At 38.5% G+C, this 27419-nt stretch overlaps 1 protein-coding gene across 1 annotated transcript in view; it reads left to right on the top strand.

Moving 5' to 3' along the window:
- The window catches only part of LOC122787586 (2-(3-amino-3-carboxypropyl)histidine synthase subunit 1-like), a 2760216-nt gene that overhangs the window by 2469898 nt on the left and 262899 nt on the right, over positions 1-27419 (top strand). Inside the window, exon 7 of the mRNA XM_044054371.1 lies at positions 16146-16224. Within this exon, the coding sequence (XP_043910306.1) occupies positions 16146-16224 (79 nt within the window). The remainder of the gene's footprint in view (positions 1-16145; positions 16225-27419) is intronic.

Raw genomic sequence — 27419 nt, forward strand, 5'->3', positions numbered from 1 at the left:
CTGAAGAGGTACTTGATTCTCTATTAACTTGTGTCTGAACCTCATGGATGTTTTTTTTGCCATGGTTGCCCACTGAAAATTGCGTTCCCTGTGATTGTAGTCAGCAAAGACTGTCTGCTTGTATGGTTTCAAGACTTGTGAATCTGGTCATGAGTTTATGATGCTAGACAATCCTTCACGTACGTTTTATTTATTTCATTTTATTTTGTTGTTAATATAGTAAACCTACTTAGATACAACTGGCTTTTTTTCACAGGCAGCTTTGAAGCATTGCCTAACTAAAGGAAAGCTACCAAAAAATTGAAAAAAGTATAAACAGTGGTGGTGGTGCTGCGGTAGCATTGTCGCCTCACAGTAAGATGCTGTCCGGTTCGATTCTCAGCTAGAGCGTCTTCTGCGTGGAGACATGCGTGAATGGGCGTACCTTCGTTGAAGGTTATGCGTCAGGGCTGTAAAAATCAACTACCAATCATTAGCTGACCGGAGTTCCGCTGTGGCGACCCCTAACTGGGAAAACCCGAAAGAAACAACAACAACATAAACAGTGGATATAAAAGTGCACACATCACCACAACAAATAACCTGTACAATGCAATTGAAAAACAAACAAATCTGTTAAGGGAAAAATACAAAAAAATAATAAAATGTACAATAAACTGGTTGCATAAGTGTGCACACCCTTAAACTAATACTTTGTTGAAGCACCTTTTGATTTAATTACAGTATTCAGTCTTCTTGGGTACACAACTGCCATTAGTTAAAGACACACTAACTCCAAATAAAGTTCAGCTGTCCTAATAGGTTTTCCAGACATTTACTCTGTTGTCTGCGACAGCAAAATCCATGGTTCGCAGAGAGCTTACAAAGCATCAAAGGGATCTCATTGTTGAAAGGTATCAGTCAGGAGAAGGATACAAAAACATTTCCACAGCATTGGATATACCATGGAACACAGTGAAGACGGTCATCAAAAAGTGGAGAAAATATGGGACAACAGTGACATTCCAAAGAACTGGACATCCCTCCAAAATTGATGAAAAGATGAGATGAAAACTAGTCAGAGAGGCTACCAAGAGACCTACAGCAACACTGAAGGAGCTGCAGGAATTTCTGGCAAGTACTGTTTGTGTACTACATGTGACAACAATCTCCCATATTGTCCATATGTCTGGACTATGGGGTAGGGTTGCAGGACGGAAAAAAACATCCAGGCCCAGCTAAAATTTGCAAAACAATACATCAGGTCTCCCAAAAGCATGTGGGAAAATGTATTATGGTCTGATGAGACCAAGGTTGAACTTTTTGGCCAAAATTCCAAAAGGTACGTTTGGCGCAAAAACAAAACTTTGCATCACCAAAAGAACACCATCCTCACGGTGAAGCATGGTGGTGGCAGTATCATGCATTGAGGTTGTTTTTCTTCAGCTGGAACTGTGGCTTTAGGTAAGGTGGAGGGAACTATGAACATTCCAAATAAACTGTAATGTGCCTAATACGCTGTAAGGTAAGATTCCACAGGAGCCACTCGTGCAAAAGCACACAGTTTATTCCAACGTTAAAACACAATTGAAAAAACAGTTCGGTTAAGCGCTTTCATCCACACATCCGTGGACTTCATCAGAACAAGTCAATAATGCACTTAAAGCCCTTAAATACATAATTTTGGCGCCACAATTTCCAATATACTGTGAATTTATTTAAACATGTATACTCTACTAAAAGTCATTGTAATACAGAAAAATCACTACATACAAATCAACTACCCTAGTCCACTGAACACTGTATAAAACAAAAATAAATGTAAAAAAATTGTAAATGAGTTATAAAAGTTTATTAAAATGTTTTTTTTTAATGTTTTTTTTTAAAGTTCTATAAAGAAATTTTTAGTAAAAATGTTGGAATTGGTCAGATCCACAAATCATTCATACAAGGCAATTGACTATATCCACCTTATACAACAATACAGTGTTGAAAAAAACTAGATCTTAAGTTGTAATATAGGCTTGATGGTTATATGGTCATTCAACCCTGGCTCATTGGATGCATCTGTTAATAGCTGCCATTTCACTTCCCTTTGTCCTAAAATAGCCTTGTGATTTCCTCCCAGAGATCCAGTAATTACCTGCTCTACTATGGCAAATTTAAAAGTGTGTGTCTCATCAAACCTATCTATATATCTATACAGGGCGTTGCTTTTGTCTTTCCGCCTGATATTATAAAGGCAATCGTAAATTCTTTTTTTGAAACACCTCTCTGTTTTTCCTATATAGAAACCTGGACACTTCATACACTTAGCTAAATATATGATAGTTTTAGTATTACGATTTCCATACTGGAATGTTATTTTAGTTCCGTTAATATTGTTCAATGTGACACCTACGACTTCCCATAATGCACTACACTGACTGCAGCTCACACACCGCATAGTGTGTTGATTCTGCTTCCTTACAGTCCTGTTAATACTCCCTCTCTCAAGTAAGGTCTTCAAGTTGCAGCCTATCTTGTAAACAAATACGGGGTGATCTCCCACTATTTCCCTTATGTCGTTGTCTGCCATAAAAACATTTCAGTTCCTACTAAGAATTTGTTTAATCTGGTAGGCTTGAACGTTATATTCCAAAATACAAGCCCTTTTGTATGTGTCAACATTGTTGTGTATTAATAACACTTTCCTTATTACGTTCAGTGCCTAGGATAGGGGGGTATTTTTTACCCCATTCACCTATTACAAACCTCCTTACATCCTCCAACGTATACGTAGGATACCCCTAGCCTTAAATAAGGACATGATGAATTCCATTTCATCTATCATATCAGAATATCTGGATGCCCTTAAACATTGTCCCTTAAAGATGTTTTTCAGCATTTTCCTAGGGTGATTGCTAGTAAATTCCAAATAACTGTTGGAGAAACTACTTTTCCTATATATCCGTGAGTTAAAGCCATGGGGTGTATTTGATATGAAAGTGTCCAGATAAGCAATTCCCTCCAAGTTCCAAGAGTATGTGAATTTTAAAAAACTACTAGTATTATTCACATATTCAATAAACTCATCAATAATGTCACTAGGGCCTTCTCACAAAATAAACATGTTGTCCAGGTATCTTGTGTAATGTCTAATATATTTGTAATAACTACTCTTAGTTTTCTCAATCTAACATAACCAGGTTGGCGAAGCATTCCCCTTTGCCACCCCCCTGGTTTGTCTGTAAATTTCACCTTCAAAATAGATGTAGTTGTGTTTGAGTACTATAGACATTAATTCCATTATCAAAGTAACCTGATCCCAGTTCAAATCTGAATACTGACTTATGCTATTACAGAATCCTTCCAGTCCTTGTTCTTTTGGGATACATGAAAATAAATCAGTTACATCCACAGTGGTGTATATCAACCCATCCTTCCATGTCCCCTGAGTAAGTTTACTTAAAAATACCCAAGAATCCTTTATTAAGTGTGGTATTTTAGCATACATATGCTTGAACCATTTGTCAATGGCAGTGCCCAAAGGAAAAGTTTTAGATAAACCTCCTGAGAAATGGGTCGAAACGGTGGATCAGTAGTACTTTTGTGAACCTTTGGAATGCCCACAATAGTAGCCATTAAAGGATGTTCAACACACAGAAAGTTGTAAGTGTCCTCAATGATACGATTGTCCAATAAATACTCTTCAAGGTACATATCTATTCGCCTGTACCCTATATTGATTTCGTTGATGGATACTATCTCATAATTCCCTGAATCATGAAGTATCCTGAATATTTTGTTTGTATAATCCATGTTGTCATAAAGGACAGCACCCCCTCCCTTATCTGGCTTCATGATTCTGATATTGAGGTCAGTCCTTTATTGTTTTAAAGTTTTTTATTTCTTTTTTTGTTAAGTTACTAGAAAATTGTTTGTATCTTACATCATTTTGTAACAGTTCCAAATACCAGTCACTTTTGGCCCAAAACCTTCAGGCGTCTGCTAGAAAGCTGAAGATGAAGAGGAATTTCACCTTTCAACACGACAGTGACCCCAAGCATACATCTAAATCAACGAAAGAATTGTTTCAATATAAGAAAATTAAAGTTTTGGAATGGCCCAGCCAGAGCCCAGACCTAAAGCCAATAGAAAATATGTGGGGTGACCTGAAGAGGGCTGTGCACAAGAGATGCCCTCACAGATTTGAAGCGCTTTTGCAAGGAAGAGTGGGCAAATATTGCCAAGTCAGGATGTGCCATGCTGATAGACTCCTATCCAAGAAGACTGAATGCTGTAATTAAATCAAAAGGTGCTTCAACAAAGTATTAGTTTAAGGGTGTGCACACTTATGCAACTGAATTATTGTACGTTTTTTATTTTTTATATTTTTTCCCCTAACAGATTTGTGTTTTTCAATTGAATTGTACAGGTTACAGGTCACATTAAATGTGGAAAAAGTTTTGAAATGATTTATTGTGGTCTCATTTTGTTATATCAGAAAAACCTGGCATTTTAACAGGGGTGTGTACATTTTTTATATCCACTGTATTTGTCATTATAGTTTGATCTTCTATAGTATGCTAATGCATTAAAATCACTCTGCATGTTTATTTTTATATTTCAGTTTCTTATACCCCAAAATGACCATCATGGGACTTGCCATAATTTAGTTTTCAGTCTCATTGTCTGGTTGTCTCAGTGGATTTTGTATACTCATAATATAACTCAGTTTAGGCATAATAAATTAGATGTTTTTTCAGCATTTAGCTGAGAGTTACTGGCTTCTTTGAATGCCTATTTAAACCATATCAATATTTAATTTTCATTAGGTTACTATGATTGTTGCTATCTGTAAACCAATAAACAGTTTTCATGGTACATTTATAGACTTCTTTCAGTACAATGTATGCTGTAGATTTCAGGCTCTTCCCTACACTTTTGTTTAGCTGTTACGATTCTCAGCAAGTCTAACAGATATGTTCATAAAATCGGTGACTGACAACTGTCACTGCATAGAGCTAGCAAAATATATGAAAGCTGCATTTAGCACTTCACTGTCCTGAATATTATGCAGTTACATGGATAAAATCAACAGTTCTTTGCGAGAAATGAAGTACCAGTTTGTTTATAAGGTATTGCAGTGCAACTCATCCTGTTTTTCATATAATTCTTTTCCAGTGACTAACTCTTTGGAAAACGGTCACACTTTAGATGAACATATGGGCTTCCAGTTACAAATGTGGGACCCAAAATGGCAAATATCTTACTTTTACACTTGATATATGAGCAGAATAGAACATGTTGAGACTGTGGGACTTTGGCACTGTAACAAAGTCTAATGCTATGCTACTGACTATTCTAACCACAAATTAACACACATTCAGGAAAACTTTTGTTGTGTTTTAAAAAACTAAATTTTTTTATTTCAAATTATGTCAACAAAGTGACCAAATATATTGGACGAAACTGTTTTGAAAGCATTGGGTATGATTAAATGAATGCACAGTGTGCATTTACAGTCACAGTGTACTATGGTACTATATGGTATTGGTCAGGACAGTCACACATTTGAGCAACAAATGGTTTGTAACATCACAGAGATGACTTCTTGCATATTCATGAAGCAGTCAGTTTAAACATTTATGCAGAAAATAATATACAAATTTGGGAAGACAGCAGTTCACTGATCATGAAACATATGATTTGCAAATCTTCTTTTAAACTAAAGCTGTATTCACTGTGCAGTAATAGTACAATACCTAATGCAAACATAAACTTTAATTTTAAAATCCATCCATTTTTTTCGTAACCAGCCTCACCCATTGTATGTTCACGGGGATGCCAGTGCTTATCCGACCAGCCGGCGGGTGTAAGGCTTGAAGCTCATACTGGACAGGATTATAGAAATGTCTGTCACAGGGTGCACACCCACTCACACGGTACACATACACTTTGGAGTTTTTTGGAAGGTTGCCAATCAATCTGTTGCATATCTTTGTGAGGTGGGAGGACGATACAGACACAGGGAGAACACACAGACTCACTCTACATAGAAGGTATCCCATCTGAGAATCAATTTGTAAAAGTATTTCTTGTGAGACAGAGGTGTGGCTAGCTGCTCCCCTGATATTTCATTTGATATTTTTGGATAACATGCCAACTTACTGACATTGCTTGGCAGTATTCTGTGTTAGTGCAATTTAAAGATAAATCCAGAAGTCACACCAGTTATTCATGTTCAAAGAAGGGTTTCTGTAGCACTGAGACATGCTACTTAAATGAATTGTGATGAATAGAAAAAGTGGGTTTAAGTATAAAGAAAACTTGTCCTAGCCCTTCGGTGACGAGAATAGCGAGCATTATCGGACCAGACCAGATAAAATTAGAATGTGCAGTAATCCACAAGACTTGAATAAAACAGTTCTGAGGGAATACTGCCCCTTAAAGACAGTTGTGGACACTGCTTCTTTGATGCACAGAGCTACATATTTTCAGTATTTGATATAGCCTAAAGCTCCTGGTAAATCAAAGTGGATCCATACATCTTGAACCTTTGCTTATTTACTTACCCCACTATATTTTCCTGAGAATGCCATTTGGAATTTTTTCAGCACTATAGGTGTTCAAAGGGATGTGGCAAATGTTATCAAAGGTTTAGAGTGACTTGAGTATCACTAATGATATATTTGGATTAAATCCAGGGAGCAGCAAGACAGAAGGAGAAAAAGGCTACTTGACTGGCTAAGTAAGAATAACCTAAAAACTGACTAAAGACAAATGACAGTTGTGTGGGACGAGCATCATATACATCAAACATATTCTGACTAGAAAAGACCCTGAAAAGTGAAAGCATTTGTTCACATGGAATATCAGACATAGTTATGATTACTATTCTTAGCTATGGTGCAGTACTGTTCATATTCATATCTAGCCTCTCAGCAGTACCCATGCCACTCTGCAAGCTGTTTGAACAGAATGTGGTAAAGAACTGGGAGGCTATCAAAGTATTTTGTACACTTCAGCCAAGAGAACATAGGCAGACAAAATAGCTTAATGTACAGTAAGCTAAGATGGTGTGTCAGAATCGTAAGCTTAATGTACAGTAAGCTAAGATGGTGTGTCAGAATCGTAGCACACTTTTGACAGTTCTGAGGCATTTATGGCTGAACATTTTTGTTTACTTCCAAGTGTATAATAGGTGCTCGTGTTTAGAATGCATTACCTCTTCATGTTAGGGCATGCCATAATAGTTCATTCTTTAATGAATTAGAATGTATCTTTCTACACGTAGATTGTGTCAAGTGATTTAATGCTAGTTCAGAGTTTAAATTCTCCAATGTTCATCTGGTGCATTGGTGTTTGCTTACATAATACAGCATTGTGTATTCAAAATCCAAAGCCTGTACACTAAACATTCAGGTCAACAAGAGACTGTTGTCATTCAGCAGGCTACTACCCCAATATCCTGTGTAGCTGAGACTGAAGATGGGCAGTTGCTAGGATGGCACAAAAGAAATCTGTACAACAGTGGCCCATTTTTCAATTCAGAGATATGGATATTAAGTGAAATTACCTAGCTTATAAAGTCTACACCAGACGCTGACATAAGTACTTACTAGATAAACTGTTCATTAGTTACAGAACTGTTTTGAAAATTACATTGTTCCAGCTGACTGTACTGAGCTCAGTGATATTTCTGAGTTACCAGGGTAACACACAGCTTTGCCTGACATGCCTATAGTACTGGCTATAACCTTTGCTGCAAACAGTGACTGTAAAGTTTCAAGATTTAGAAAGGCCAGCCCAGATGATGTGCCTATAAGGTGGAAAGACTATGCTACTTGTTGTGATAGTGATGATTGATAACCACACCTACTTTACATAATTGTGCATACGTGCATTAACTTGTCACGTGATCTTTTACATTATGGAAAAACTGAATCATATTTCTGTCACAACCTTAGCAGGGATGGTATAGAATAGTATAGTTAATACGGTCTTTATTCTGTATGTAGCGCCTACAGCTTAAGGGAAGAAATGCGGTTATAACTTGCATGCTGGATGGCACATGATTATTTATTTGGCAGTTGCTGTCATGCAAGTAAAAAGGATGGACATGCCCAGCACTGACTCCTGTTTATCTGTATTCTGCCATCTTCTTTTAGGCCTATGGTAGATGTGAAGGACCTCAACATCTCACCCTCATATCCTGCAGCATACACATACTGACTTTAGAACCTCAAATATGGGGGGATATTTTGAAGTACCACAACCTCATACTTAACATATATTTGCACTTACATCGCCACTATTTTTTGAATTGGAGTTACAGTCCTTGGAATGTCAACAAACACATTTCAGTGTGTGTGTGTTTTGTAATACTTCTCTGACGTCAGCAAGTCACAGTCTCAAGATGTAAACTGTAGGCAGTGGCTAATGATGCAAACTACAAGAAGTGGTTTGCCTAGTGTGTGTCTTGCAGGCTTAAACAAATTCCTGTCTGAAAGAACGTAAGATCTGAACAAGAAGAAGATGGTGGGACCTTCACGATCTGTAATAGGGAAGAAAACGGAAATGAAGAAGACTAAAAGATATTGAATGTTTTCTGGGCAATAAGCTAAATCTAGGTGACATTTTAAAGATTACAGATAGTTTTGATAAGGTTAAGAACATTGGAGGGTGGTGTTTTCCTTCAAGTGGCTTGTTTATAGTCACAAGTCAGGTGAAAGGAAACTGAAGGAATCAAACCCAAGATTACAAGATGAAGTTCATTAGTGGCTCATAGCTTTAGTAGTCTGCTGTAAACTGCTAGATACAGTTCATTTTTTTATCAGTTTTACACCAGTGATTGGACAGTATGCATTAAACAGTAAAACTGTTGTTCGGTGAGATAGCCAAGCATTTAGAGATGTTTTGGTACTTAGTGTTAAGTCAGTGATTATTTCTTTTGTTTGGACTTTTACAGCAGCACATGCTTTATGGCAAAAATTTAAAGCAATACCTGCTTTAGGGCAAACATTTACAACAGTGTCTGTGTTACGGCAATGATTGTTGGTTCGTGCATCAGTATGTTCTGTGTGTGTGACTTGATGACATTGCTTGTGTGGATTGGAAGTGGATTCATGTTTATTCACCAATGGGAGTTGATGTCATAGCTGAAACAGTGAATAAGAGTTTATCATCACTAGATTGTATGAGCAGTGCAGTGTGTGAAATCACTGCTGTGAACAACTGGATCATCAGAATGGATCACAGGTATGAAGGTGAACAGGAATGTTAAGGGACCCAACCATGGAGAGGTGGAGGATGAAGAGAAGAAAGACATCATGCAGGCAGCAGGACATTGTTGCAAAAGGGTAGGGACACTACACAGAGAAACAATAAATAGTGTAGCAGTATCCTTCCCCACACACAATGCCACATGGTTGTGAGAGAATGGGATAACACGACAATGGTGAGTGACCCATCCCTATTGCACAGAGGGCTAAAGCCTTGAATGTGCCTGGAATGATCTATGCTTGACTAGTGGCATACATACCGGAGGTACCATGCAGGGGAGGATGGGGAGTGAGTAACTGATGCTTGCTCTCCCTTCCTGGGGAGAGGGAAGAAGCCTTGGCTTGCTGTGATAGCAGAAAGAGCCTGGTGAGCTGCAAGCAGTATGCCATTTGGTCAGATGGTTGCACATGAACAGAAGCTCACGTTCTCCTCCCAGAGGCAGCCGTAGCAGAGCTCACAAGGCCATGGTGTGGTGGTGGGATTGACACTGCACCAGCATTCACAAGCTCCTCATTGGCCCAATGCATGGATTGGACTGAGTCCCGGGGAAGTTAAAGCAGGGTCAATACGCCTGGTGAGTGAAGAGACAAGTTATGTTAGTGACAGCTGATGGTTAATTGCCTGAGGTAAAAGAAAAAAATGGTACAGTTTTAAGAGGCATGGAGATCCATGCCACAGGTGGCTCAGAGGATTAGTGAGCTGTTAATGAGCTATTTTCTGTGGTCCAGGGTTTGATTCCTTAGGGTCATAGGAGTATACCAGGCTAACGACCACTAGGACCCTTAAAAGCCTAGCCATGCAGCTGAAATGCAACCCACAAATTTTATTTATATTTGATTTATAGAGGGTGATTTATTCACTGCCTCTGTCCATGAGAGACATAGGAGCCAGAACAGGGGTGAATTTCCGATTACCTGTCCATTGGTCCAGGTTGCACTTAAATAGGGATAGGGAGGAACTCTGCTTCACGTGGAAGGGGAGCCTGTTCCAGAGAATGGGAATTCTTTGAAAAGCATATCTGTCTCTCCAACATGTCCTGTTTATGTTGCAAGCAAAATTTAGGCCTTTTAACCTAGTAGTTCTGATGCTGTTTGTTTTGCGTATTTGCAAACGATTCATCAAAACAGGGACTAGGGATGCCTTGTATGCCAGGCAAAGATCACCTCACAGAAGTCTGAATGATATCAAGTAAAGAGACAAGGCTTTGAGACGATCAGAGTAGGGCATTATGTTTACTCTCTGTATCCTTTTCGTAAGGACCCTTTATGGATGTTCCATTTGCTGCATGTGTCTGGTCAGGTACATACTGAAGAGGGCATTGTACTCTATGGTGGGCCTGATGAGGGCAGAGTACAGTGGTATGATGACCTGTCTGGACTTAGATGCCATGCCCTTGTTTATAAGTTGAGCAACATTGAAGGATTTTCTTACTACCCTGAACACATGTTGGTCAAAGGCTAGGTAACTATCTACATGCATTGCCATATCCCTGACTATTGAATCAACTTTTAAGGGTGTTTTATTACTGACCCAGTTACCTGGGGTGGTAGACTTCCCAAAAGTTACCATAATGCATTTCTTGGTTTTGATTTTTAAGCCATGAATTTGGCACCAAGCATTTGTTGTATTAGATCTTCCTGAAGGCTGTTCTCATCTTGTGGGGTTCAGTGACTGCTCCTAATTTGTAATCATCTGCAGACGTGGTTAGCCAGAATCCTTTTGGATTGGCTTTGATATCTGAGAAGTAGATTCCAAAGAGGAGTGGGCCTTGCACAGATCTCTGGGGACTGCAGTGGTTACCGGCCTCATTGTGGAGGTGGCCTTTCTGATTGTAACCTCCTGGGTCCTATCAATGAGCTAGATAGCTATCCAACATTTTATAAGGGGGTTACACCTAGTTCTGTAAGTGTGCTCACAGTGCTTGTGTCAGATATTTTATCAAATGCCTTAGTCAGATCTAAGTAGGTCGTATGCACAGTTTTCCCCTCATCCATTGCCTTAGAGACCTTTTCAGAGAAGTCCACCAGATTCAGTTAGCATGATCTTTCTTTAACAAAGCCAGACTGAGATGGGTCCAGTGTTTGGATACCAGCTCACCCATCATGTAGCGAGGGAAGAAGCCTAGGCTCTCAGCCTACATTGCCGAACTGTGTGAATCTGAGCAAGTCACTTAACCAGACAGTGTTCCCTGGCTAAGTCTGAAAAATGTTCATGGAAATCAGTGCTCTATCCCATTAAATGCATGCAAGTAAACAAATAAGTAAATATGTGATAGTGGAAAGCAAATGGAAGAAAGAGAGTACTGACTAGAAAAGTACAGGATGGATGGGATACATATGTGGTATGGAAGATAAACTGGCAAAGGGTTTGATGATATGCAAGATCACAGAGGTGAGGTGGGGAAAAGGACAAGCTGAAGTGGGGCATGCCCAATGGCTGTGTTAGCATTGGCGAGTCAACCCCAGAGATAGAAACCAAATGAGGGGAACACATAGGCACTTACCGTACCCAGGCATGGGAACACATTTAGCTGTAGAAGCCACAAAGTTCAAATCAGAAGACAGTTTGTTTATTCATCCATTATGCAAGAGCACTACAGATCCAAATAAAAATAGCAAATCCCTGAGCACAATGTGGTAACAGCTTCATGCACACGGTGGCATTCATCAGGAACTCCATGGTATTGCCCTATGCTCTATGAGTCTGCAAGTGTTCCCGCCATACTCTAGTTCAGCAAGACTGTACCATTCCAGGGACTGCAGTCAGTAATCACTCCTGCAAGGCTTCTACACAGTTCTGCTCACCATGTAGATCCCAAGCAATGCATGTAATTCCATCTATTGTTGCCCAGCAGACATGCAACCTGATGCTGCCAGGCTTCTATGCATGCCTTGCGCACCCAGGTCTGAAACGGTCCACAGATGAAGGGATACTCATGCGTCAGATAATGAGTCTTGGGGTAACAATTAAAACTCTTTTTCTAGCTGTAGAGAGGATTAGGAACAGAGTAGGATGTATTGGGAAAAGTATTCTGAGTAGAAAGCATATTTTAATTACATTGTGCACTTACTGATATCCTGCCCTGAATACTGCTTGCAGTTTTGTAGACCTCATCTCCTATAAGGGTTATTGTCAAGATTGACAAAGTCTAGAGGATTGTAACTAAAATGGTGCACTGTAAGCACAAAAAGTTGCATGAATAGAAAATGCTTCTGGAAATTAGTGGTTGCTAATGTTTCCAGGGACCCAAAACAGCCTACTGCATTTCAAATCACCTTACTAAGGATGCCAGATGTCATCATCATCATCAAATTTTATTTTTCCATTTTTATGTTGGGGTATTGTGGAAATTGTTGCCACGTCTCTATATTCAGAACCACTCTCCTACCTTCTTCAACAGTCATGCCCATCTGCATTAGGTTTTCTCTGTCGTAATCCATTCATCTCTTAGTTGGGTGTCTTTTTCCTGTCTTTCCCTAATTTGCTTTTCAATCATCTGTTTTCATCGCATGTGACTGAGCCACTGTAAAATTGTTTTGTTGACCGTCTCTGTAATTTGGGCTACTGTGGCTTCTGTTCAGATGTGCTGATTACTTCATTTGTCTCACAGTGTGCATACTGCTGTCCATCTGAGGCAGTCCATCTCCATTAACGCAAGCTTCTGCAGTTGTTTTGCCTTCATTGCCCTAATTTCTCTATCATACAGAAGTACTGGTCACAACACTATTTAATACAACTTGCTTTTCAATTTCTTCAGCATTCTTCTGACCACGCTATCCATGACACTTTGTTTGCTGCACGGCATCTGATTCTAGCTTTGACCTCCTCATTCAGCTTTCTCTTCTCCTCAACCATGCCTCTTACTTGAAGCTGTTAACCTATTGAGTTCTTTTCCCTCCTGTCTCACATTTAAGCTTCTTCTGTTTTCCCCATTTGCTGTCATTATCACTGTTTTGCCTGTACTCAGGTCCGTACAAAATGCTTTCACTTTTACATTCCTGTCCTCTATCATTTGCTGAAGTTCTTGCTCAGAATTGTCTTTTAATGCCACATCACCCACATAGAGCAGTTTTATTGATCTGCTCCTTCCTACTTGTTTACTAATGTAGTCTGTAACCATTATGAAGAGCAGTGTGAATAGAGCTGAGCCCTGATGCACATACAGTCCCACTAGGAAACCCTCTGTCAGTCTGAATACTGTTTGTGCCTTTGTCATTGGGTGTCAGTGCCTAACCTCTGCTAATTCTGTCAGTGTTTCTGGGACTTTGAACCATTGCAGAACTGTCCACATAAACCTTCTTGAGATGTTGTCATATGCTTTCTCCAAGCATCTGTAGCTTTATTAACCTCTCAGACTGGGTGGGCCAACCAGTTCTTGCATGCTGCCAGAATCTTTTATTTTATGTATAAGTTTTGTTCTTACATTTCTTTCAGTTTTTCATTATTCCCTAGCAACAGAAAAAAAGGTGGTCATTGTACGTTCAAAACAATGACTTGTGTATAAAAGAAAGAGCTGGTGTAGGGCCCCTATAGAAATTTGACTTACATAGGTAATATTGCAGGACTTCTCTCTGTCTGCCTTTTACCTAAAAAGATGCAAAGAATCTTATGCAAATTGGGTGGGTACTGATATAGATGGAGAATTCCACATGTGACCTTTCTCTATTTAGTAAAGCCAACTAAGAGTCATCATGCTGTCTTCGGACATAATTTTGTTGCTTGCTTACAGCGCTGGAACAGATAAACTTACACAGCAACTGTTCTGTCTGTGGATGGATGCTGCTGGTTTTCTTGCATCGCTGTATTTACTGGAGTCCTTGAATCCCATACATCTCTCTGCCATAGAAAGCATCTATGTGTGAACTGTAGCTGGGACTTTGACAGGATAAACTACTGCTGAAGCACTGCTCTATTTCAGGATGCACTCCTCTCTGATTTTCAGTGTCCGAGATCTAATTTAGAAAATCAAACATGGCTGAGAGCCAGTTGGGGGTACTTGGGTCTCAGGCAAGATTAAAACTAGCTTTTTAAAAGAAAAAAAAAAATAAAAAGGGGCAGAGACTGTCCCTTTTAAAGCACTACTGGAATAATGTTGAGATGTTGATGTAGCTGGTTTGTTGACACTTACTAGCAAGAGACAGGATGGTGAAACAAGCAGTTCAAGGCCATGGGTCCTCAGGGATATGCTTGCAGAGTGTGCTGTGCCTTCATAGTGCTACTGCCATCAAAATGCCTAATACAGCATTAAAACTAGGGAAAAGGGTCAGCTGTCAGACAAACAGCAGATGCTAAAGCTACAAGGCTAACTAGCAATCTGATGTTCTATAAACTGCATAAACAGCAGTCTGACTAAAAATAGCCAATCCTGTGTCACTTGTGAATAGACATGACTTGTTTAATTCCTGTTTGACTTTGCCACTTGCAAATTATGAGCCTGCTGTTTACATTTGAAGATTCAGTACACGTTTTGATCAAAATCACTTTTTGTGTATATGTCTAGTACAATAGGAAGCATTTTAAACAAGTAATAGCATAAGCCTTAGGGATAGCTTATTAATGTCATTTTGATAACCAAGCAGGATGACTGAGACCTGCTGTCCCTTTCTCAGGGCCATTCTGGAATACAAGGAATTTAATGGGCATGTTTAAGCTTATGCTTGTGTTGTTGTTCCTGTGAATTTAACATTATAATTCGTCTTGTTCTGCCGCAACTTTCTGCACTCATTGCATTGTATAGTCTATGACAATGTATGTGTCATCTGCTGAGTGTCTGTTTTGTCAGAATGCCAACTGAAGTCGTGCTTGATAATGGTCATTTAAGCTCGGTGCACTTGCCAGTTACCAGAGGGAATACATAAGCTGTATGATGTACTGCAGATAGATGCAGTTCATATCTTGTTCTCTAGGTTTGTAGCAGTTTACCTTTAAACAGTATATATTTCAAGCTGAAGAAAGTTGTCTGTATCTTTTAAAGCCCAAATTACAAGACAAGCAGCTTAAATATGTGACAGTAGTACTAAAGTAGTAGTAATGTGATCCTTTTGACTTGTGCCACTGCCCGTTGTACCAGTGACCCAGGTTCTAGACCAGATATGGGTTGCTGGTTGTTACTTCAAGTTGGAATTTAGCATTCTGTCCTTTCCTTTCCATCAGCTGAAGATTTAGTACTGGTTGTGATGTAACAGGTATAAGCAAACACACAGGCTGAACTGACACCACAGCAAGGCGATCCCACAGTAAGAATGAAGTAAGTAAAAACTTTAATCGCAACGTACAGAATATAAATAGTAAAAATAGCAGGTATACCATCAGTGGGATATAGTGAGCATGTATGTCTTCACAATTTTGTGATATCCTTTTTGCACCTTCTTGACCATGACCACTTGCTAGACAGACCATGTATGTCTACCTATGCCATGAGGACATTCTTTGCAGGGTTTAGGTATGTCATTTTACACTGAGTGCATTTTCACCAGGGTCTGGGTATGGCTACTGTAAGTGTATTCTTAGCAGGGTCTATCTGTCTGGTAAGTCCCCAGAGTGGTGGTTATCGTTTGGGGAAAAGCCTAGGCTATGCAGATAGATGGTCTGTTATGCAACTGGTATGGTAAACCTTTGTGTCAAAAACTAAAATAGTGATAACTTAAAACCTAAGCAGTCTCCTGACACCCCTGGATGTACTAAAATATGAAACAGCAGACAACAGAGAACCACTGACCAGGCAACAGTGATATCATGCAGTCCTCACGTGCATGGTAAAGTACCTGCTGTTCTGAAATGTTCTGTTCTGAAATCAGTATCTGTGCCTTGAAGAAAGTCCAAGAAATGACCTAGGAATGAAAATAAATTTTAGAGGAATACTTGAAGGAAAAAATAACAAAATGATGTGTTTTTTACAGGTGGGTCCAAATTGCCTGTCCTCGTCTTTCCATTGACTGGGGAAAAGCCTTTTCCAAACCTTTACTGACACCATATGAGGTAGGTTAGCATGGAAGGATATTTTCTTTTTACAAAAATTTATGGAAGAGGCTGCTTCTTTGTATTATCATACCACAGTATTAGCGCACAATGAAATATTTAAAGAATTTGTGGACTGAACCAGTGGCATTGTTCCTACTTTGGTTCAGTCAGATATTTTCCAGTGTGTTTTATTTTATATGTGCTTAGTTGTGGCTCCTCTTAGAAAGATTTGGATTTTATACCCACCCAAAATTTTTAGATTTATGACACACCAAAACAGAGGAAGAAACAAAGGCTTGAAAGCAAAGCTGTTCTAGACTGAGGTTTAGGACTACTAAATTCAGATGTGCCACTAACCTGTAGGCATATCAGATATAATGATATTTTTATTGTCCTGTGGGCATAGAAGGATTGGATGTAATTATATTTACACTGCTTGTAGGCATACAAGGTACAGATCTAATGTTCTTTTATGTACTGTGCAGGCCTGCCAGGTTCAAATGTAATGCTGTTTATAGTCTTGCAGGCAAACCAAGCTTAAATGTAATGTTGCATATACTGCTCTGTAAGTATAAATATTTGAATGTAAGGCATACTTCTGTCATCCTATATCATACCAGGTCCTGACATAATCCTCCTAATCTGTGCTGTAAGCATACTTGTTTTAGATGTGATTTTTTTTTTCTGTAGTTATCCGAGATGTATACTCAAGCCTCATTTCTCAGAATTTGAAGCTTTCATGGTTGTGAGTCACTGACACTGATGTTTCCATAACTACCTTTCTGAATGCCAGAGATGCAACTGACAAAAAAGGAACAGAGTGGAGGCAGATTTAAGGGCAGTCTGACATGCCCTCTTCTAATAAGCATAGGTAAAAACCACAGGACAGTATGTCATTGGTTTTGAAGGAATGCGGGTCTTTTAAAGAGAGCCAATGCAAGTATCTTCTTCCCAAGGACATTACATATTACACTACGTAGCTGGGTAGCTAGAAAGCTGTATGAATTGATAGTACTGGCACAATGACATTTATATATACAGATATATTATGTTGCTGCAGATTTTGGAATTAATTCTGTTGCATTTGGAAGGAAAGTGATTGCGTGTGGTGGAGACAGGGAGCGTAATGAATATGCACTCATAATTTTTCTTTATATATATTTATCCTAATGGTAGACCTCAGATAAAGTTCAAGACAGAAACACCAATCTAGTACATTTTGTAGACTTTATCTACAATCTAGGTACAATATCTGCATTCACAGTGTGTGTCCTCAGCAGTTTATTTTCCCCCATGGTATATCTATCAACTGAAATTCTACTAAACCTACCATATTTACACCACTTGATAAAGTTAAAGTTCATGAATTGCACACACAAAAGAGACATGCTCACACACACACACACACACACACACACACACACACACACAGTCTGCTGAAAACACCCTAGTACATGGAAAACAAACCATCAAACCCACATGTATACCTTTAAAGAAAAAAAAAATAACATATCTAATGAAAAGTAGAACAGAAAAATGCATCTCCTGTTCATATCAATGCAAAGAGCATCACCACCAACATCCTGGAAGAAAACAGTGGTGGTTGTAATACCTAAAGATGATAAAGACCTATCAGATAGTTTTATATAGGCCCATTTCAATTCTAAACCATTATTATACAGTGTTTTATGTGTATAATGCCTAAAAGAATGGCAAAGGTGATGTCAAAATTGACAGATATGGATCAATGTGGTTTTGTGGAGTGGCAGTAAACATTTGACAACATAAATAGAGCAATGATGATCCAGAAGGAAGGAGAATGTAAGAAAATACTACTGTTATTGGTGGGTCTTGATGCAGAGAAAGCATTTGACAGAGTAAGCTGGGATTTTATGAGTAGGGCAATGGATGCATTTGCTTTCCCTAATAAAATTATAAAATGATATGTGAGGGATCGGAGGCAGAAATTAAAGTGGGGGAGGTCTCTGTGATAAGTTCTATTTGAACAGAGGAACCAGGCAAGTGTGTCCTCTTTCCCCTTTGTTGTTTGTTATATTTAAAACCATTGGCAAAGAAAATTAGGGACTCAGAAATTCAAGAATACAATTGGTATGTATGGTAGTCAAGAAAAGTTGGCTTTATTTGCAAATTATATTATTTTATACCCAGAAAGGACATTCCAGTGTTGTGGAACCTTCTTAGTTTCAAGTCTTTTTGGGATAGAAAATTAATGAAGATAAAATAAAGGCAATAGCTGTAAACTGTGTACCCACACACACACAGAAGTTCAGAAATACCCATATTTGTGGGGACATAGTAAAATGAACACTTAGGAGTAGGAATTAAAAAGGGTTCGGTTATGGCAGCTAAGGATATGTGGGAAGAGACTTAAAAGAATAATACAAATACTGAGAATTTGGAAGCTCTGTTTTATGGATATGGATAGCAAGATGCAAGCAGTGAAAATGTATTTAGTCTCTTTAGTTTTATACACAGGTCAGACACACTTCTATCAGCCAGAGGAGAAGTTGTGGATAACAATAAAGCATTGAAGGATTTAATTGGGAGTGGAAGAGGGCAAGAGTGAAGTGGGATAAGCTAATGCTTCCGATTGAACAAGATGGTTTGGTATTGCCTGATTTGAAGGTATATTTCAGAGCTACACAGTTAAGACTCCCATGCATAGCACAAGCAGAAAGCTATAATCGAAAGTCAAAAGGGATGATGATGAAACAGGGGGAAAGCTTGGGAAACAAGGAGAGACTGGGATTTTTGGATGCAGATCCTTAAGTAGAATAACAATAACCATACAGAATATTATATACATTAATTAGCAGAAAGTATTCTAAGAACCAAGCCAACATAGGAATGGAGAAAGGAGATTCTACAGTAGGGATGACTGCAATTAGGGGTACAGAGAATCGGCAAGAGAGAGCTGAAATTTACTGGAAAAGGAACCACCATATTGGGAGCAAATAATTAGAAAGGGAAAGGTAGTCAAGTAAATAAGAAAAAACACCTTGTAAGCCAAAGAACTTCAAGTGCAAATACAAATCCAAGAACAAAAACCAGAAGTCCAATGCTCAGTAGCTTTAATATCAAACACAAAGCTTTCAAGTATAACTCTGACACCTGTAGCTAATGTAGTTACATCTAGAATGCTCTTTTACTACTACTGCTCAAGTACATGTTCCCCAATGTACTGGGAGGAGGACTGAGAAGATTCATGTTTTTTGATGGTAAGAATAATCCACTTTTTAATATTTGCACCACCACCGATGGAATTGCCTCTTCAACTTTGACTGCTGCTTCTAAAACCACTGAGATAAGTAATTTACAACAAACTTTAAATACTTTGAAATATAAAATGGAGTACTATAAGAATTTACAATGGCAAAGACTCAGTTTTAATGTTTATTTGCAGTTGGGTATTGTTCCTAGGGAGCTAAGAGTAACTAAGATGCCTACTTATGGAAATAAATACCAGGAATTGTTGTTGAGGTGGCAAGAGTTGAATTTACAGCTTAGTGCCGATTATATGAAGTTAATGAATGAGGTTTTTAGTAAGTATGAAACAGAGTTGGCAGCAGAAATTCAAACCCTAGTTCATTCATCTGAATTTATTGCAGTTTCAAAAGAATGTGATAGACTGTTACAACAGTTAAAAGTCTTTGAGGATGGCTTGATTGCTACGAAAAAAAGGAAACTGATTCACGACATAAATTACTTTAATAGTAAAAACATATTTTTTGGCCAAGTTCATCGCCTCCAATTAGAAAGCAAGCTTCCAGTAATGATGACCAAACACATGCTATAGCTGAGATGACTCCACCTAGTACCTCTCATTCATTGATCGTAAGTAGAGAGGTTATGCTGGGTATGAATGGCTGTGTTGCTAGAACTAATCAACGATCCTTGGACAGCATTGAGATGGCCCCGCCTACTGGTTCAAAGCCAGCGAAGTACGGAGAAGCCGTTTCAGACTTGGATGCTTTTGTAGCCATTTCCCAAACTGGTTCAGAAACTGAAAAAGTAGATGAACAAGTTAATACAAACAATAATTTATCTGCGCACTTGAAGTAGAATGCTTTAACTAAATCTAATGATAATTTTTTAGTGCAAATGCGTTTCTCGCTGCAACAACTGATAGCAGTGAGAGGGAAAAGCAGGGGAGAAGCAGCAGCAGGAAAAGACTGAGACACAGAGGAGAGGAGGAGGAGAACTCATGGAAACTGTTCAACGAGGTAGGCCAGGGAGCACAGTACAAGAGAATGAAAAAATAACTGTTGGTGTCAGCAATATACTCAATTTATCAGACTATGTTCTGGATTCTACTAAATTGCAACTGTTAGCCAGAGGGCTATCATTTATTCCATCTACAGCTGGTGACTTGATGGACTTGTTAACTGAACTAAGGTTGTTTGTTAGGTCTTTGGACTTGAAACTGTATAAAAATAATGAAAGTAACGAAATGTTTCTGAAGCGTGCTAGCACCTTTCTACCATATAGTACTCCAGTAGTTAAAGCCTTTGCAAATATGTCTGCACAGGATATTTATGAAGCTTTGTTAAACAGAAAGGTACTAGGTTTTATAACCTTACTAAAGAAGAACAAACTGCATTAATTCATTGTGTACAAATTATATAATTATAATACTGATAAAGGTGGGATGATTGTAATAATGAGTAAGACGCAGTACTTTAACTGGATGAGTGATTTTTTACTCTAGTTAATAAAACATTTGTCAATACAATTATTAGTCTGGTAAAAGGTTTTCTTTATAATTTAATAATGGAGGGTAGTATAACTTCAGAGACTTACAATTACTTGTATCTAGCTAATCCTGTAATTCCATTTATTTATGGATTACCAAAAATTCATAAATCTCTAACTACACCTCCCATGAGACCTATAGTCACTGGTAAGAAATGGATTACTACAGCTATTTCTATATATGTGTATAAACAATTAGCCCCCTTACTAAGACTATGTCATAGTTTTATTAAGGACACACGTGATTTTTTGCTGTCTCTCAATGAATGGTGTGTAACTAGCTTTAATACTGATATTTTGTTAGCAGCAATGGACATAAAATCCTTATTCACTGTCATTCCGAATTCTTTTGGAATTGAAGCAGTAAGGGAATATTTGAATCTATATAGTGAATTTGGTACATTTAAGATTGAACTGCTATGCTCTATGCTAGAATGTGTTCTTGAAAATAATGTGCTTAGTTTTAACAACAGCATCTAACATCAGCAGCAAGGTGTGGTGATGGGGACTCCCGTCGCAAACACCTGTGCTAATATTGTGTTGGCCAGATGGGAATAAAAAAAAATATTTTTTGAAAATGAGAAGACCTTTAGAAATGCTGATTTGCCATTTTATAAATGATTTGCAGATGATATTTCCCTGCTGTGGAAAGGGACTAGTAGTGGATTTTATGCTTTTGTTTAGTATTTGCAATCCACAACATATTTTTTATTGTTTGATGTCAATTTTTCATTGGATAGTATTAATTTTTTAGATATTACCATCATAAAGGAGAATGACACCTTTAACAGCACTATCCATAGAAAAAGGGGCAAGCAGTAAAATATGTCCACTCAGAAAGTATGCATCCCAAGCATATTTTTAGGGGTGTGGTTAAGAGCCAAGTCGAGAGCCAGTTGGTTAAGTACTAGAGATGGGATGTTTCTTAAGGAAATGGATGGGATGGCCTTAGATTTTAAAAGCAGAGGCTGCAATAGAAGCCTTATTGAACACTCTAAGAATGAAGTTAGCCAATTGAGATGTGGTATAGCTATGCCTTATTTTGCAAGGGAAAATAGTAATTCACCTGATACTCAACTAGCTAGGAATAAGAATGTCGATGGAATTAAATATATAATGAAATATAATAGGCATACAGATATGATACAGAGAATTATTCGGAAGAATTGGACTTGAATCAGGAAGCTAATGAGTTAGTAAGAGAAAAAAACAAAATTTACTTTTAAGAGAGAAAACAATTTTAAACAGCTACTCTGTTATAAAGATGTGAATAAAAGCAGATTGACTAAGAATTTTATATTTTGTAAATAATAAATCAGGCATTCTCTCCTGCTTTAATTGTGTACACTGTGCAAATATCAGTACTGATACAACTTTTAAACATCCGCTAAGCGTAAAGATATTTAAATTTATAGCTAGAGGTACGTGTAGTACAGAGAATGTGGTTTATCTTGCCAACCGTATTCAGTGCAATTGTTTCTGCATTAGCAAGATGTACAAAAAATTAAAGGAGAGAATAAGTGCCCACTTATCAGATATTCAAAGGAACATTATGACAAATGCATTAGCAAAACATATATCTAATAATGGGTTACAGCTTAAGTTTAGAATTAAAAATAAAACTGAATTGATTGAATATAAGTGGATAAATTATTTCCGTGCTGATAACTTTCCTGGGTTGAACTCTAATGTTAGTATTAAGCCCACTTTAAAGGATAGAAAAGATTTGGTTTGAAAATTGAATAATGTTTATAAATATATTATTATTTTTTGCATTTTTTTTATTTTTTGCATTTTGTGTAAGTGTATGTTTGATAAATAGTTTTAGGAAGGCTTTTTGAAAATATGCTTTTATTTGCTAAATAAGTATTTTAAATGAGAGCACTTTAAATGTTAATTAAATGTATGAGTTGAGTGGCTGTCTTGCTGTATAAATTGATCTAATTGTGGTTTTGTACTCCACATACTGACAAAGAGTTGTACTTGAAAGCTTAGACACACTGACAAAGAGTTGTATTTGAAAGCTTTGTGTTTGATATTAAAGCTACTTAGCATTGGATTTCTGTTTTTTGTTCTTGAAAAAGAAAAGGTAATAGAATGGGATGAAGCCAATAATTAATTTGGACTGCAGGCTAGAAACTGCCTTTCCTACCAAGGATTGATATCAAGAGTATAGGCAAAGAGAAATATGGGGATCCTAAGAGAAAGACTGCACTGGTAGATGTTTTAGTAGCATCTAGAACAGAAGCTACTGTTAGGAAAAGGATAATTAGTAGACCATGTAAAATACTTCATGATAACCATAGGAATTAATCAGAGGAAGTTAGAAAGGATTGGAAAGAGAGACTGAATGAACAATTCACAAAGGAATAATGGGGGATATATGCATGACTCCCAAATATGGAACAAGGTGTAGAAGATTTAGGATCTTTGCTTGGAAGTATTTGCGTAAGTATTTTATACCCCAAACAGACTCCAAAGAAATTTTGTCAGGTAGACTGCAAATGTTGGAGGTATGATAGGAAGGAGATAGGTAATTGGGAATATATTTTTTAGGGTGTATAATGAGTTGGTAGACTTTAAAAATTCCCTGCAGACTACTCTGTTAGAAATACTGGGTAGGAAAATTGGTGTAACTAAGGAAATTATTTTTTGAGCTGTGATACAGAATCAGTATTGTCTAGACATAGTAAGACCTTGCTGAGTTTAATTCTAGTGGCTGCCAAAAAAGCAATTACTAGAAAATGGAAATCAAAGTTTAAACCAACTGCATTAGAAGCAGTGAATATAGTAACAGAGATAAAACAACTGGAAGTAGGATCTTTAGAAAATTGTAGGAGCAAATTACATAGGAAAATGGGAATTTGGGGAAAAATACATGCAGAATGATGTTTTGGAGGAGGAATGAGGTTTAACACATAGCAGGAATTGAATGAGCTTTGAATGTTTGACTCACAATGACTAGATAGATTGTAAGGGATGTATAATGTTTGCAACTGAAAATATGTCTGTAAAGTTTGCTTTCATTTCTCTAAATTTATGGTTGCTTATATCATAAGTAATTATTTGATAAAGGTGTTTCTTTAAAAAAAAATGTAAAACGCATCTCACATTAATTTCATAGGTAGGTACTAGGCTATCGGCCCTGGGGCCTATACAAGCCAGCCAAAAAGGTACCCTGGCTTTTGCCACCCAGGAAAATTATTTTCCTGTGCCACTGTCGAGCAGAGCCACAGAGGTGATCCCCGGGGTGAATTTCCTTTTTCCCATCCAATCATCAAGATTTTTCTTGAAGAGTGCTAATGAGGAGCTTTGTTTGATATAGATAGGTAGTTTATTCTAGAGTATGGGAAGTCTCTGGGACAGGAATCTATCCTGCCGGCATGTTCTGTTTATTGTGGTGATAAAGTTTAGGTCCCTAGAGCATGTAGCTTGGAGGGATTGGGATTTCTTTAAGTGGAGCATGTCCAACAGCTCTGGGTTTGACATAGCTTTGTATGTTAGGCAGAGATCACCTCTGAGTAGGCAATATGCGATGGAGTAAAGCTGGAGTTTTTTGAGACGGTCTGCATAGGGCATCTGTTTGAGGCCGGTAATCCTCTTTGTGAGGTATTTCTGCGGCCTTTCCAGTTGTTGTATGTCTTGTGAGGTACATACCAAAAGGGGCATTGTACTCTATAATGGGTCTAATGAGTGATGAGTAGAGGGGAACAATGACCTCTTTTTCTCTGGATGAGAAACCTTTTGTGATGAGGTGTTCCACGTAGAAGGGTTTCCTGACTACTGTGGCAATGTGATTATCAAAGGAGAGACTACTGTCCACTTGTGTCCCAAGGTCTCTTATCACACTTTTGGTGCTAAGCATACTACCGCCTATGTTGTAGTTCATGGGTACAGAGTTTTTACCAAAGGGGATGACAATGCACTTTTTGGCATTGAGCTTGAGACCATGTCTTTGACACCAGGCATCTGTCTCAGTGAGGCCCTTTTGTAGGATGTCCACATCGTTAGGAGTATCGATTATGGCTCCTAGTTTGCTGTCTCAGTGAGGCCGTTTTGTAGGATGGATAGAAGTGAGACTAAGGGTGCAATAAGCATCATTACAGGAAAAAAAGATTTGCACTCTATACTTACAAAGTACATATACACAGACCCCAATAAACAATGCTGCCCACCTAAGTCTACTACCAAGAAATGTGTCTATCAGGACACAAGGGGTTTAAGCCCCGTTCCGTTCACCCATGCTGTGCACGGGCTCACTTCGTGCCCCATCCTGCCCCCTAATTCCACCCGCCCCCACTATATATAGATTTATTCTAGGCACTATCCCCTCCCAATAACCAGCAACCAATAAGAACAATACTAGTAACCTATCTCCTCTGCCACCCACAGTACCCCACCCACTTCCAATCTAACTGCTTATCTGACACAGTCATGCTACTACCTAATGTGCTTACACTCCTTGCCTGCACTCTTCTTGCACACCTTACATCCTGCCAGAACTCCATAATAGGCAAACCCCACCACTATCACTGCACCCTTACTCTCCTTCTATCCATCACCCACCTACTAATCACACTTGTCATACCATCACAATCTCTATCCCAATACATCCACCATACTACCAGTCACCTGTTACATTCAAACAAAAAATATCCCTAAAATATGACAGGCTAATTACCAGATTTATAAAACTTAAATTAGCCCTCAGTCATGATATCCTGGTCCTACCATTACCAACTCCTCACCTACAAATCTTCCTAATAGCTGCTGCTTCTCACAACTAACATCCAACAGAAAGCCATTTGACCTCTTGTTCATGTGTCTAAATATCAAAAGTATAAGTAATAAAATCTATGACCTAAATGCCAACATAGTCTTATACTGTCCTGATATTCTCATCCTGACTGAAACCTGGCTGAAACCTCACATCAAACTCCCAACAGGTTATAACATTCTTTGAGTAGATAGACAATCTAAGAAAGGGGTTGGTGCGGCTCTAATGTCTAAACACCACGTCAACATCCAGATCCTAAACACATCTACCCCTCTACACTGGAAATGAAGAAATCCTATATGCCAACTCCAAACTAAACCCAAATAAAACAGTCAACATCATAGGATACTACTTCCCACCTGGCTAAAAAACCTACCCCTGGAAAACCTCCTGAACTGGGCTAGCCATTCCCTACCCTGGGAAACCATAGTCCTAAGTGATTTTAATATCAACTAGGTATCTTGTAGTAACAGTCATCCAACACGTAAGCCTTCATGGTTTCTCTCAACTAATACAGTCACCTACCCGGATAAATAAAAACTCTTAAACGTACTATTCTCGACTGGACATTAGTCTATAAAGACCCTCACTCATACTTAGCTGGCTGTTTACCAGACACCCTCAGTGACCACACTCCAACATTCCTTCTGAGACATCACTTAAATTGTGCTAAACCCATTATCTATAGGCAAATTCGAAATAAGTTAAACTTTAACCCTCTTTCCTTTATCTAATCCCTTCAAAAATGTGATTGGACACCACTAAAGTACTTCAGTCTGGATGAAGCCATCGACTTCTTCAGTAGCACCTTCCTAAACACACACGCCCCCATAAGAAATGCCAGAATGAAAACACAGTGCTCCCCTTGGCTACAAAAAAGCACCAGGGCACTAATGAAAATCAGAGATAAGGTCTGGGAGCACTGGCGCTTAACAAGAACTCCCTCCTCTAGGCAGTCATTCCTAGAGTTGCGCAACAAGGTCAAAAAGCAAATAAACGAAGATAAAACCCAATATTATCAGTCTGCCCCAAACTCCACCCATCACAACCCTAAGCAGTTCTCGTCCACAATAAACTCCATTCTCCACCCAGGTAAAGTAGGCACCCCCCCCACACACACCTACCTCTCCCCCTTCCTCCAGCAATATTTCTGACTCATTCAATAAACACTTTACTGAAACCATTCTGTCTTTGACTAAACAACACAGCCCTCTACCCAGCCTCCCTACATCAAAACAAAATGCTCTGCCCACAGTCTTTTCCTTTTCATCAATGCCTACCTCCTATATATAAAAAACTTCTACTGAAACTTAAGCCTACAAAACTTGCAGCTGACAATCTCCTCTCTGAATACCTAAAAATAGCAGCAGAAGCCCTAGCTTATCCAGTCTCTATCTTAATTAATCGGCCCTTATCAGAAAGCTATGTCCCCACACTCTGGAAAATATCCCACATCATTCCCCTCCATAAAGGTGGCTCCTCCACTGTACTTTCCAATTACTGTCCCATAGCCATCCTTTCTCCACTTTCCAAGATACTTGAGAAATGCATCCTTTTTCAAATCGTAGACTACCTCTTAGCTTATAACCTCCTGTCCAGCACCTAGCATGGCTTCAGGCCATACCCCAGCACTACTACCACCCTGCTCTCTTTCAATACTGCT

The sequence above is a fragment of the Protopterus annectens genome, chromosome 13.part0 (genome assembly GCF_019279795.1).
Source record: "Protopterus annectens isolate FY-2018-M chromosome 13.part0, PAN1.0, whole genome shotgun sequence".
Classification (NCBI taxonomy): Eukaryota; Metazoa; Chordata; order Ceratodontiformes; family Protopteridae; genus Protopterus; species Protopterus annectens.